Source organism: Aquarana catesbeiana, linkage group LG03, assembly GCF_042186555.1.
Source record: "Aquarana catesbeiana isolate 2022-GZ linkage group LG03, ASM4218655v1, whole genome shotgun sequence".
Classification (NCBI taxonomy): domain Eukaryota; kingdom Metazoa; phylum Chordata; class Amphibia; order Anura; family Ranidae; genus Aquarana; species Aquarana catesbeiana.
In genome coordinates, this window is record NC_133326.1 from 167306017 (window position 1) to 167318629 (window position 12613).

General features: G+C 41.0%; 1 protein-coding gene across 3 annotated transcripts in view; it reads right to left on the reverse strand.

Moving 5' to 3' along the window:
• Nucleotides 1–12613, reverse strand: part of UPF2 (UPF2 regulator of nonsense mediated mRNA decay) — a 122796-nt gene that overhangs the window by 30502 nt on the left and 79681 nt on the right. For all 3 annotated transcript variants that reach the window (XM_073619493.1, XM_073619494.1, XM_073619492.1), the window contains exons 18-19: nucleotides 8789–8887; nucleotides 7330–7497 (exon numbers count right to left, since the gene is read on the reverse strand). In XM_073619493.1, the coding sequence (XP_073475594.1) occupies nucleotides 7330–7497; nucleotides 8789–8887 (267 nt within the window). The remainder of the gene's footprint in view (nucleotides 1–7329; nucleotides 7498–8788; nucleotides 8888–12613) is intronic.

A 12613-nucleotide genomic window follows, 5' to 3' on the forward strand; every position in this document is an offset into this window, starting at 1 on the left:
TTAGTTGTTTTTTTTTAACCCCATTATGTTACTAGACATCTTAGACCTGGTTCACATCTATGTGTTTTTTGGTGCTTTTTGCAGAAAGGCACTGCAGTTCATTTACATGGTTTCCTATGGGACACATTCACATCTATGCTTTTTTTTTTTAGCCGCTGCGTATTTGGAAAGGTTCAGGGACTTTTATGCAAAACTGTGCTTTTTTGGTTCAATACACTTCAATGGAAAAGCTGCAGAAAAGCATGTAATGCGTTTTTTGTAGCAATTTGTGTTTTTTAATCTGCCCAACAACAAATTGGCCAAAAAATGCAAAAAAATGCAAACTGCAGCAAAATCATGTGTGCAAAAATCAAAACGCACAGCAAAAAGCACTGCAGAAACATATCAAAAGCAAACTGCATAGGTGTGTACCGAGCCTTATGCTGGCCACACGGATCAATTTTCAGAAGAGAATATTCAGACGAAAAATCTTTGTACATTCGCTGAATGAAAGAATGTTTGAAATTTTCACTTGTTTTTAACATTGTGTTTTTAAAATGAACAAAAACCACATACACTGTCTGAAAATTCCTTTGACCAAGAAGTTTTTCTATTATTTCCAAATTGTCACCGTGGTTGAAAATGAATGTCAATTTGACCCCACTAACGATTAGAAAATCGAACAAACGTTCTTAAAATGCCATTTTTATTTTTTTTTGAAGGAAGACATTGTTTTTTAAATTAAAAAAAAATGGTCTCTGAGTCTGATGATATTTACCAGATTCACCCTTTTTTAATAGTATATATCCTCTAATAGCATATACAGTATATCTCTCCTCTAATAGTATATACAGTATATCTCTTCCATCTGTTATTCTCAGAGCGGATTAGATATGTTGCTCCCTAACCATATAGTTATTTATATTTAGCACTGCATAGAGATATTTAAGAATAAATTGCCTTTTTTTAAAACTTTACATATTAACTAAATTATACACCACACTTATTTTTTTTAAGCTTATCAACCGATTAATCGATTAATCGAAACAATAATCGGCCAACTAATCGATTATGAAAATAATCGTTAGTTGCAGCCCTAATATATATATATATATATATATATATATATATATATATATATATATATATATATATATATATATATATATATATATATATATATATATATTTATTATTTTTTATATATTGTGATTCTGTACTTGCCAAATGTGCTGCAGAAATCTCACTCCACTAAGTCTGGCTGCATCAATTTTAACTGTGAGCAGCTGAAGCTTCTGCCTGTTCACTTCCTGGATTTACACAGACACATACCTTCAGCATGAGTGGGCAGTGCTTCCAAAGTGACTTAAAAGCGATTTGAAATCGCCACAAAACAGGTCTTTTTACATTTCTTTTTTAAGAAAAAAACCTAAAAAAACCCCAGCCGCTAGCGCCCGAAAAGCACCGCAAAAACAACCAGCACTTTAGCACTGTTTTAGCGGTGCTTCAGTGTGAAAGTAGCCTTAGGGAGGGAGAAAAGAAAAAAGCAGGAGTGGCAACAGGACAAATTCTGCTGCCAAAGGAGACACGAAAGTTAGGCAGGCCATAGATTATGCAATTTTCCTTCCTTCCACTGTAAAGATTAGTGCTGCCGGCGGCACTAATCGTTTGGGAAAAAACGAACGACTGAGTGTACACAAGTCGATCGATAGATCGACATGTGTACAACCAGGGTACCTATACAATGCTCGCTGATTGCTTGACCAGCTGAATTTTGATCCATGTATGGCTGGATTTAAACTTGCAAGACTAGGGTCTAGCCAAGCCAAGGCATACAGTCAAGGCTGGAAATTAACATATTTTAATAAAGAAAGTGACAGTTTTGAGACCAAGGAGAGGGAGAGAGTTTTCACTAAGGAATTGACTGCTCTGGGCTTCAACAAAATGGCAGCCTCTTGCAAGAAAAAACAGGTACAAAGCTGGGAGGTAGTTTACAGCACACACTAATTTTGGTAGCATAATTCATGTAAAATTTATGTTCTTTTGTTAAAGAGCATTAATTAGCAAACTGCTATTGATAAGTTCTGCTTTAAAAGGCAGCAAGGTACTGTAGTCCTTACAAATAAAAAAAAAAAATGAGCAGAGACGCCACAAAGCAAGCAGGGAATCCAGGAAGTTGTTGAATGAGATGGCAAGCAGACAGGCAACACTCACAACATGAAGGGCATTTTCAAATAAGTTTACATATGATTGATAAAAATAGTTGTTTGTAAAGCTATTACAATGCTGTTAAAAACTGAAAGAGTATGCTACGTCTAAAGATCTCATTTTGTAAAGACTGCACTGGAACAATTACATACAGTCCAAGAATGAACTAAAGAATTCCAAATCAAACAAAAACTACAAACACACGTGCAGATCATTTTTCAATCTTAAAATCTTAGAAAGAGAACACTTAGGCTGGTGTCATTTCACATGTAATCCTTGTCATTCACTGCTCTTAGCTCTGTTTTATGAATGAAGTTCAGTAGGTTACAGACTGAAATGAATAATCCTGGATTATTTGACAGGGACTCTAGGTACAGTTCCAGCAACAACATTTCAAATATTACATCAGTGATCCTTAAGAGTTTCCCCCATTTGATCAGTGAAATTAAATCCTCTTTAGGTTGCACTGCTAGTTATGAAACAATGATCAGTGCATTAAGGTTTGCATTTTCTTAGCGACTCACAACCATATCAACTGGCACCGTTTAATCTTTTAAGCTTTGAAATCCTAGTTTGAAGAGCATCATTCTTTCAGCATTTACATATCATTTAACAAGCTTTGCTGAAGCCTTTGAAGTGCAGACAGTAGTTTGTTTTTCTTGGGAAAAATATTTAAAACTGGCTTTTCTTATATAAAAAATGGGGAAAAAAAAAATACTCAAATGTAAAAATAATTGAAATGAAACAGACCCAATAGCATTCTTTTTAAAGCAGCTTTGCATTCCAGACTGGGGTACAAAATGTAGATCTTAAAGCCGATCATCCTTGCAGTGTGGCTGACCTCATACTGAAAAGATTCAATGCTCATTTTAAGCCTAGGGTGTTTGGGGGGGGGGGGGGGGGGGGGTGGTAGGACGAAGTTTTATCCCCACCCTTTGGAAGCTGTCCTCCAGCATCCTCACATCCAGTGAATGGCTATGAACCCCATTTTGTACTTGATGTCAAGAGGACCTGCGACCCCCACGACATTGGGGAGAAGAAGCTGTGGGCAACCCTTTAACAGCCTGGACGGCGCAGGCATCAAGAAAAGTTGCTTTTCGCCGGTACCCTAGACAAAAATTTGCATTTAACACTTGCAATGTAGGGGCAACCCCACCCGCAATGGAGGAACCCCCCCCCCTCCAGAGTTCAGTTAATTAGAAAATACTGTCTAAACAAGCAGTTTTTCTTTTGGTTGCAACAATCCAACACGAACAATCGCCCAGAATGGAGAATAAGGAGACACGACTTTTGGAGAGACACTGGTGGTTATCCAGAAACAGGGCAGACCTCAGGCACCACAGAAATAGCTTGATTCACCTCTGTCCAATAACATGCCAATTTAGGACAGTAACAGTATTACAACGTGAATAATAAATCATAATGGTGCCCAGATGCTTGTTAGATCTGCATGGTAAGGAGGTAATGGGTTAAGACAGATAAGATGCATATAAGTGTGAAATCAGATATTTTTCCTGATTGAAAAGGGCAATCTTTTTTTTAAAAAAAAACTGTAAAAAAAAATTAAAGTTATACCCAAGCACTTAAAATCCCACCCCAAAAATGTTTTGAGCCCCGCCCCAACATACATGCATGTATCAGCTTGGGCAGCACAGTGGCTAAGTATTTAGCACTTTCGCCTGGCAGCACTAGGGTGGTTTAAATCCAAACCACAGCACTACCTGCCTGGGGTTTCCATGTTCTTCCTGTGCGGGTTTCCGCCAGGTACTTCAGTTTACTCCCACACTCCAAAGACAGGCTGGTAGGTTAAATGGCTCCTAAGTAAATTGGACCTAGTATGTGTAAGTACTGTATGAATGTGAGTTAGGGACCTTAGACTGTAAGCTCCTTGAGGGCAGAAACTAATGTGAATCTACAATATACAGTGTTCAGCATAAATGAGTACACCCCCTTTTCAAAAGATTTTAATCAATATCGCAATGAACACAAGAAAAATTTCTAAAATTTGACAAAACTGATTTTTATAGAACATTTGTTTGGCTCAGTACATGAAAGTAAGGTTAATAACATAACTTGAATTACAAAGTCTTCAGTTTTACTCAAATTAGTGGAACACACCCCACAACAAAAACTACTATATTTAGTATTTTGTATCACCTCCATGACTTGCAAGGACAGCACCAAGTCTTCCAGGCATGAAATGAACAATTTGGCGACATATTGCAACATCTATCTTTTTCCATTCTTCAAGAATGGCCTCTTTTAGAGCCTGGATGGTGGATGGAGAGTAATGCTCAACTTGTCTCTTCAGAATCCCCCATATATGTTCGATTAGGTTCAGATCAGGAGACATACTTGGCCACTGAATCACTTTCACGCTGTTCTTCAGAAATGCAACAGTGGCCTTAGATGTGTGCTTTAGATCATGGTCATGTTGGAAAACTGCACAAAGACCAAGAGCACAGAGTGATGTTAGCATCTTCTCTTTCAATATAGAGCCTGTGAATTCATGATACTATCAATGAAATGCAGTTCCCTGACACCAGCAGCACTCATGCAGCCCCACGGAAGAAGGCCACCACCTTCTTTCACTGTAGGCATCATGCATTTTTCTTTGTACTCCTCACCTTTGCGACGCCATACAGTTTTGAAGCCATCAGTTCCAAAAACATTTATCTTGGGTCTCATCGTTCCAGAGTACAGAGTCCCAGTAGTCTTTTTCAGCATGGGCCCTAACAAATTCTAGGCGGGCTATTTTGTGCATGGGCTTTAGGAGAGGCTTCCTTCATGGATGACACCCATGCATGCCATTCTTCTGCAGTGTACGCCATGTTGTGTCATGGGAAACCATCACCACAGTTTGGCTTTCTACTTCTTTAGCTAGCTGCAGTGAACTTGCATGGCGATTTTTCTTCAACCCTTATCAGAAGACGCGTCTGTCAAGGTGTTAACTTCCGTCGATGGCCCGGACATCTGAGATGGTTGCAGATTCATCTCTGTTAAATGTTTTATCCCTTTTGCTACAGTATTCTGACTGATAAGTAAAGCTTTGCTGATCTTGCAGCCTTCACCTTTCTTGTGTAAAGACATTATTTTCTTTCTTAGACCTTGTGACATTTCTCTTCCATGTGGTGCTATTGCTGACAGCATGAAATGGGAAGGGGTTTTCTTTGTTAAGTAATGCCCTTTTACATACACCTGTCTGCTGGACACCTGTTTAATGAATAATTAAACTCACCTGTAGTTGAATTCTTGTTAATTAGGATTTTGCGTAAATTGTTGGCACTATACAAGTACCTGTAATGAATAAAATAAATGCACACATCGATTGCCCTACATGTTACATAAAGCCATGCATGCCAGGATGAGAGCAATAATTCTACAACCAGAGCTCCAGGGTCACTCTAAACAGATGACCTGTATGGGTTTATTAAGAACTTCCCGGCCAGCCGTCGCCATTAAATCGTGGCAAGGTCGCTCCCGCAAATCGCCGTAGCTGTACGTCAGCGCAGGAACTTGCTTTTTGTGGGCGCGCGCACTCCCAATGGCCAGCGGTGGACCCAATCAGCGGATCCGGGGGACTCTGTTTTCCGGCCACCTGCGATCATTCCCCCGGAGTGACAGAACGGGGATCTGCCCATGTAAACATGGAAGATCTCCGTTCTGACGGGAGATCACACAGATCCGGTCATTCTGCTATGCAGGAAGACAGATGTGTGATTCTCCAGTGACACAGTCCCCCATACAGTTAGAACACACAGTGAGGGAAGACATTTAACCCCTTGATCGCCCGTTAACCCCTTCCCTGCCAGTGTCATTAGAACAACAGTGCATATTTTTAGCACTGATTACTGTAATAATGTCACTGGTCCCCCCCCCCAAAAAAAAGAAGTGTCAAAAATGTCAGTTAGGTGTCCGATCTGTCCACCGCAATGTGGCAGTCCCGCTATAAATCGCTGATCGTCGCCATTACTAGTAAAAAATAAATAATAAAAATGCCATAAAATCTATCTCTTATTTTGTAGACGCCAAAACGTTTGCGCAAACTAATCAATATGTGCTTATTGCAATTTTTTAATGAAAAATATGTAGCAGAATACATATCGGCCTAAACTGATGAATATATTTGTTTTTTGGAAATGTTTAGAAGTAAAAAAAAAAAAAAAAAAAAAAAAATAGCTTTTCCAAATCGTCGCTCTTTTTTGTTAAATACCACCAAAGGAAAGCTCTATTTGTGGGTAAAAATGGACATCAATTTTGTTTGGTTACAGCATCGCAAGACCGCGCAATTGTCAGTTAAAGTGACGCAGTGCCGTATTGCAGAAAATGTAATGGTCAGGAAGTGGGTAAATCCTTCCGGGGCTGAAGTGATTAAAGAGTCACCTATGGAAAATATGACAGCAGCAGAACCCTATGGCTGTGGTGCTCTCAGTATCCCAGTGTGAGAAATGGTGTTGTAGCCAGGACAGCGCTGGAATGGTGGCAGGAATCAAGTAAGTGTTTAGAGATGGTGGTGGGGGGTGGGTAAGAAAGTTAGTGGGGCATTTTTTACCTTAATGCAGAGAAAACCACTTTAAGACTGCTTTCACACTGAGGCGCTTTTTACAGGCGCTATAGCGCTAAAGATAGTGCCTGCATAGCGCCTGTAAAGAGCCTCTCCTCTCACTCCAGTGTGAAAGCCCAAGTGCTTTCACACTGGAGTGATGCGCTTGCAGGACGGTAAAAAAAAGTCCTGCAAGCAGCATCTTTGCACGCTGTAGGAGCGGTGCACACACTGCTTCTAAAGCTCCCCTACCCACTGAAATCAATGGGCAGTGCCGCCAAACTGCCGCTTTGCCGGTGGTTTTAACCTTTTTTTTTTTCTGCCGCTAGCGGGGGGTTAAAAGCGCACCGCTAGCGGCCGAACAGCACCGCTAAAGCGACAGTGAAGCTTTACCGCCGATGCCCCCAACGCCCCAGTGTGAAAGCAGCCTAATACATTTTTAATATACACCTGGAGTTCAGCTTTAACACACACTTTAAGAGCAAGCAGGAATATAGGCAAGAGAAGAAATTGCCTAGTTTTAAATTTACACAAGCGTTTGGAAAAGTCTAGCTTAAGTAACTTTCCATAAACAAAAATGGTTTTAATTAAAAAGTTACCTGCTGTTTGTTGCCTCTTCTGGTTAGCATCACAAATGGCATCGTGTCTCCACAGTTTGCATCTCCCTCCCCACTGGTTAAGGTTGGTCCTTTCTTCAGTTGGGTCTTCAGATGCAAGGGAATGGCAACATCCAGCTGATGTACTTTGACAGACTCTCCGCTGCGTTGCTAAACAAAAAAAACATACTTTTTTTTTTTTAAGAATTAAGAGAGAAGGTTGTCCTTTTGGATTGAGAAAACTCCTTTAGTCAGTCATTAAGAACTCATTCACATCATATATCATATCAATCATTAAGGTATGCTGTGTTGAAGTGGTGGTAAAGGCGGAAGCTTTTTTATTCTAAAAACCTTGTGTTCTGCTCCCCTAACACTCACCTGAGCCCCCTCACGATCCAGCGATGTGCAAAAGAGCCTTGGCTGTCCCAGGACTTCCTCTCCCCATTGGCTGAGGCAGCAGCATGAGCCATTGGCTCCCACTGTTGTCAATCACAGACAGTGAGCCAATGAGGAGAGTGGGGGGCAGGGCTGAGCCGCGGCTCTATGTGTCTTATGGACGCAGAGAGCAGGGCTCGGGAGGAAGCAAACACACCAGTGCCCCCATAGCAAGCGGCTTGCTATTGGGGGTTCTGGTCAAGGGGGAGGAGCCAAGAGCTCTGGCGGGGGACCCGAGAAGGATTGGAACCACGCTGTGCGAAACCATTTTTTTTTATAGCTGAACTTTAATACCACTTTAAGGCAGACTTTACATTTGAATGGGCTGGCATTATGCATTAACACACAAAAAGGGGTCATGAACAGCAATGGTAAATTGATTACTTTATTTTCTTCCTTTTTGGTTAAATTGTGGAGCTAGAACGTCTGTCAAGGCTTTCTGTGTTCCCACTGGAAAGATTTCAATACACCTCTTGTTTAACATTTAAAACAGGAAGCGAGTGGAAAATTTCCCAAAGGATAAGGAATTTCAACATTTGACAGTTCTTGCAGAATGTCCTCTCAAGATATTCTCTCAACTTCTAGATTTCCCCCATATTCCCTCCAGTGGACACCCAGGCAAATAGTGAGGACAAATCTCTAAAAAGGGACACAAACAATGAAAACCTGTCAGGGTCCATAATCCTCCCTCATTCTATCTGAAAACTAGTCCAGAATTGTCCTTTCAAGGATGTGTGCCCCACCAGGCAACCAAACTGCAGCGTTCACAGGCATATTACGAATAAGTAGAATAAGAAGTAAACATAAGGATTTAAACAAGATTTATGTGTGGTAGAGGTGTAAAATATTGCAAGGTTTCCAGAATACAGATGACTGAGGTAGAAAATACCCCAAGATGAAAGCCCATAAATGTCATTTGCAATTCTTCAGGCAACATTGCACTGCTTGATAGGACTAGCTCACTTGGCATTTGATAAATGAACGCTGACTAAAGAACAGTACTAGGCAAAAAAAAAAAGTCACATACTTGAAGGTTTTCCAGCATCATCTTGTCTAGAGCTTGAATGAAGTCTTCATCTTCTGCACAGGGTACATGCTTTATTCCACCTCCCTTCATCATCACCTCCTGAAAAAAAAAAAAAAAAAAAAAAAAAAAAAAAAAGAGAAGTTTGTGTATAACAGAACAGTTAAAGGGGTATTAAACCCAAAATGACAAAAATATAATATATAGCACCTTACCAATCAGAGGTAGTGGCTGCATTTTTTTTTAGCCCTTTTTCCCCCTGGTGATCTGGCCAGTAACACACCACCTGTATTTAGACAGACCCCATTCTGGATGAAGGAGCACAGGGGGCAGATATGGACAGCAGCATTGTCATTCTGGGAGAGGGGAGTGTTAGATGTACTAGATTTACAGTGCCTTGAAAAAGTATTTATACCCCTTAAAATTTTCTACATTTTTGTCATGTTGCAACCAAAAACGTAAAGGTATTTTATTGGGATTTTATGTGATAGACCAACACAAAGTGGCACATAATTGTGAAGTGGAAGGAAAATGATAAATGGTTTTCATTTTTTTTTTTACAAATAAATATGTGAAAAGTGTGGCGTGCATTTGTATTCAGCCCCTGAGTCAATACTTTGTGGAACCACCTTTCGCTGCAATTACAGCTGCAAGTCCTTTTGGGTATGTCTCTACCAGCTTTGAACATCTAGAGAGTGACAACTTTAAAGTCCTGCCACAGATTCTCAATTGGATATAGGTCTGGACTTTGACTGGGCCATTCTAACACATAAATATGCTTTGATCTATTCTAAACTATTCCATTGTAGCTCTGGCTGTATGTTCAGAGTCGTTGCCCTGCTGGAAGGTAAACCTTCGCCCCAGTCTCATGTCTTTTTCAGACTATAACAGGTTTTCTTTTAAGATTAAGATTTAAGATTGCCCTGTATTTGGCTCCATCCATCTTCCTACAAACTGTGACCAGCTTCCCCGTCCTTGCTGAAGAAAAGCATCCCCACAACATGATGCTGCTTCCACCATGTTTCATGGTGAGGATGGTATGTTCAGGGTGATGTGCAGTATTAGTTTTTCGCCACATATAGCATTTTGCTTTTAGACCAAAAAATAGACTTAACTTGTTTTCCAAGAGTCTTTCAGGACAGCACTTGAGAGAGTGACTCCTCCCCTTGCCAACAGGAAACATCTCTTTCACCAAATTTGAAAGGAGGCTCCTTCCCACACATTGCCAGTAGTAGTAGAGAACCTCCAGCCCCGAACTGGAACACATAATCGAGATATGGTTAGTCACAGTATATATATATATATATATATAAAAATACAATAGGGCAGGATGCTGCTGTCCTGAAAGACTCTTGGAAAACAAGTTACCAGTAAGTGTAACTTGAATTTTCCCTTAACGTCTTTCAGGACAGCACTTGAGAGGATAATAGAGACTTACCCCCTAGGGAGGGACCACAGCCTGCAGAACTTTTCTGCCAAAAGCCTGATCCCCTGCTGACAGGAGTTCCAGTCTGTAATGATGGACAAACGTTAAGTAACTTGACCACGTAGCCGCCTTAAAAATTTGTTCTGGGGTGGCACCAGCTCTTTCTGCCCATTTCGTGGCCTGGGCCCTAGTAGAATGAGCCCTAATTCCCAGCGGGGGAGATAGACCCATCTGAGAATAGGCTACAGAAATAGCTGTCTTAAGCCATCTAGCCAATGATTTCTTTGATGCTTGGTGGCCTTTTTTGTTTCCAGAAAAAAGAATGAATAATGAATCTGAAGATCTAAAACCTCCCGCTACTTCCAAGTAATGTGATAGGGTACGCCTCATGTGTAAGTTGTGAAACTGCTCTTCCTTTTTCCCCGAAGGGTTAGAACAAAAGGTTGGAAGGATAATCTCCTGAGACGTGTTACGAAAACTTGCCACTTTCGGCAAAAACCCCAGATCTACTTTACGTACAATGCTATCTGAAAATATTGACAAAAAGGGTTCTTTTACTGATAGGGCGTGCAGTTCACTAATCCTTCTTGCCGAAGTAATTGCGACAAGAAAAATAGTTTTCAAAGTTAAATAATTCTTTAAAGATATGGCCTGTAATGGCTCAAATGGTACTTTTGCGAGTGCTTGCAGAACCACCGAGTGATCCCAATTTGGAAAATGCTTCACCGGGACCGGTCTAGACCTGGAAAGTGCCCTGAAAAATCTCATGGAGAGTTCTGAAAAGGATCTCTCCAGATAAACCCCTAATGTGGCCACTTGCACCTTAAGAGCGCTGACTACAAGACCTTTGTCTACACCTTTTTGCAAAAACTCCAATACTGAGACCAAGGGGGTTATTTACGAAAGGTAAATCCACTTTGCACTGCAAGTGCACTTGGAAGTGCAGTCGCTCTAAATCTAAGGGGTAGATCTGAAATGAGGTAAGCTCTGCTGATTTTATCATCCGATCATGTGCAAGCTAAAATGCTGTTTTTTTAATTTTCCTTGCATATCCCCCTCAGATCTACAGTGACTTTATTTCCAAGTGCACTTTCAGTGCAAAGTTGATTTGCCTTTAGTAAATAACCCCCGATGTCTTTAACATCCCTATGTTCTAAATGGCAGAAAGAAACATAGACCTTCCATACTTTGGCGTAAATAGCTCTAGTTACCTTTTTCCTACTGGAAAGTAACGTGGTTATTAACTGTTCTGAAAAACCTTTGCTTCTTAACAGTTGCTCTTCAGATACCAGGCAGTGAGTTTTAAACTGGCTACATCCGGATGATGTACTGGCCCCTGAATCAGCAAATCCTCACTGCGCGGAAGATGCCAACATGGTTTGATTGGCAAGTGCAGAACTGTGGAAAACCAAGCTCTCTTTGGCCAAAATGGAGTAATCAAGATTATTAATACTCTCTCTTTTTGAAACTTTCTCAACATCAGTGGAATCAACTGGAAAGGGGGAAAAGCATACCCCAGGCGAAAATTCCACGGATGTGCCAGAGTGTCTATCCCTTGAGAACTGTTGTCTCTCTGAAGGGAGAAAAATTGTGGGAGCTGCATGTTTTGCCTTGAAGCAAACAGGTCTACTTGTGGAAGGCCCCAAGTCCTGGCGATCAATGTAAACACTTCTGCGTTCAGGCTCCACTCTGCTTCCTGAACCTTCTGTCGGCTCAGATAATCCGCTACTTCGTTTAACATGCCCTTGAGACGGACAGCGGATAAAGAAAGTGATTTTCTGCCCACTCCAGACATCAAGTGAAGAGCTTTGCTTCTTGTGCCTCCCTGTTTGTTCAGGTAAGCTACGGTAGTGGCATTGTACGACAGAATATGGACATGGCAACCTAGGAGGCTTGGAGAGAAGACAGCCAATGCTAGGGCGACCGCTTTTAGTTCTCTCCAATTCAAGGATTTTTCGGCCTCGGCCTGGGACCATGTTACCTGTGCCAAATCCTGACTCATGTGAGCCCCCCATACCCGCATACTGGCGTCTGTGGTCACCACTTTTTCAGTCGGAAAGGACCAAAGAAGACCTCTTTGTAGTACTATACGATTTTTCCACCACCAAAGTGAACGTTTGATTTTGGAGGGGAACTTTATCTTCGTGTCTAGACTCTCTGTCCTGTGGTTCCATGTTCTCCTAAGGAACCCCTGGAGAGGCCTGAAATGCAGCCTTGCCCATTGGATGGCTGACATAGAAGAGGTTAATGTTCCCAAAGCTGACATAACCCTTCAAACAGAAATCTGCTGATTAATTTAAAGTGTCATTACTACCCTCTGGACCTTGATCTTTTTCTCTTCTGGGAGAAAAATCTTTTGTTCTACCGAATTTATCTGGTATCCCAGAAAAATTCCTTGCTGA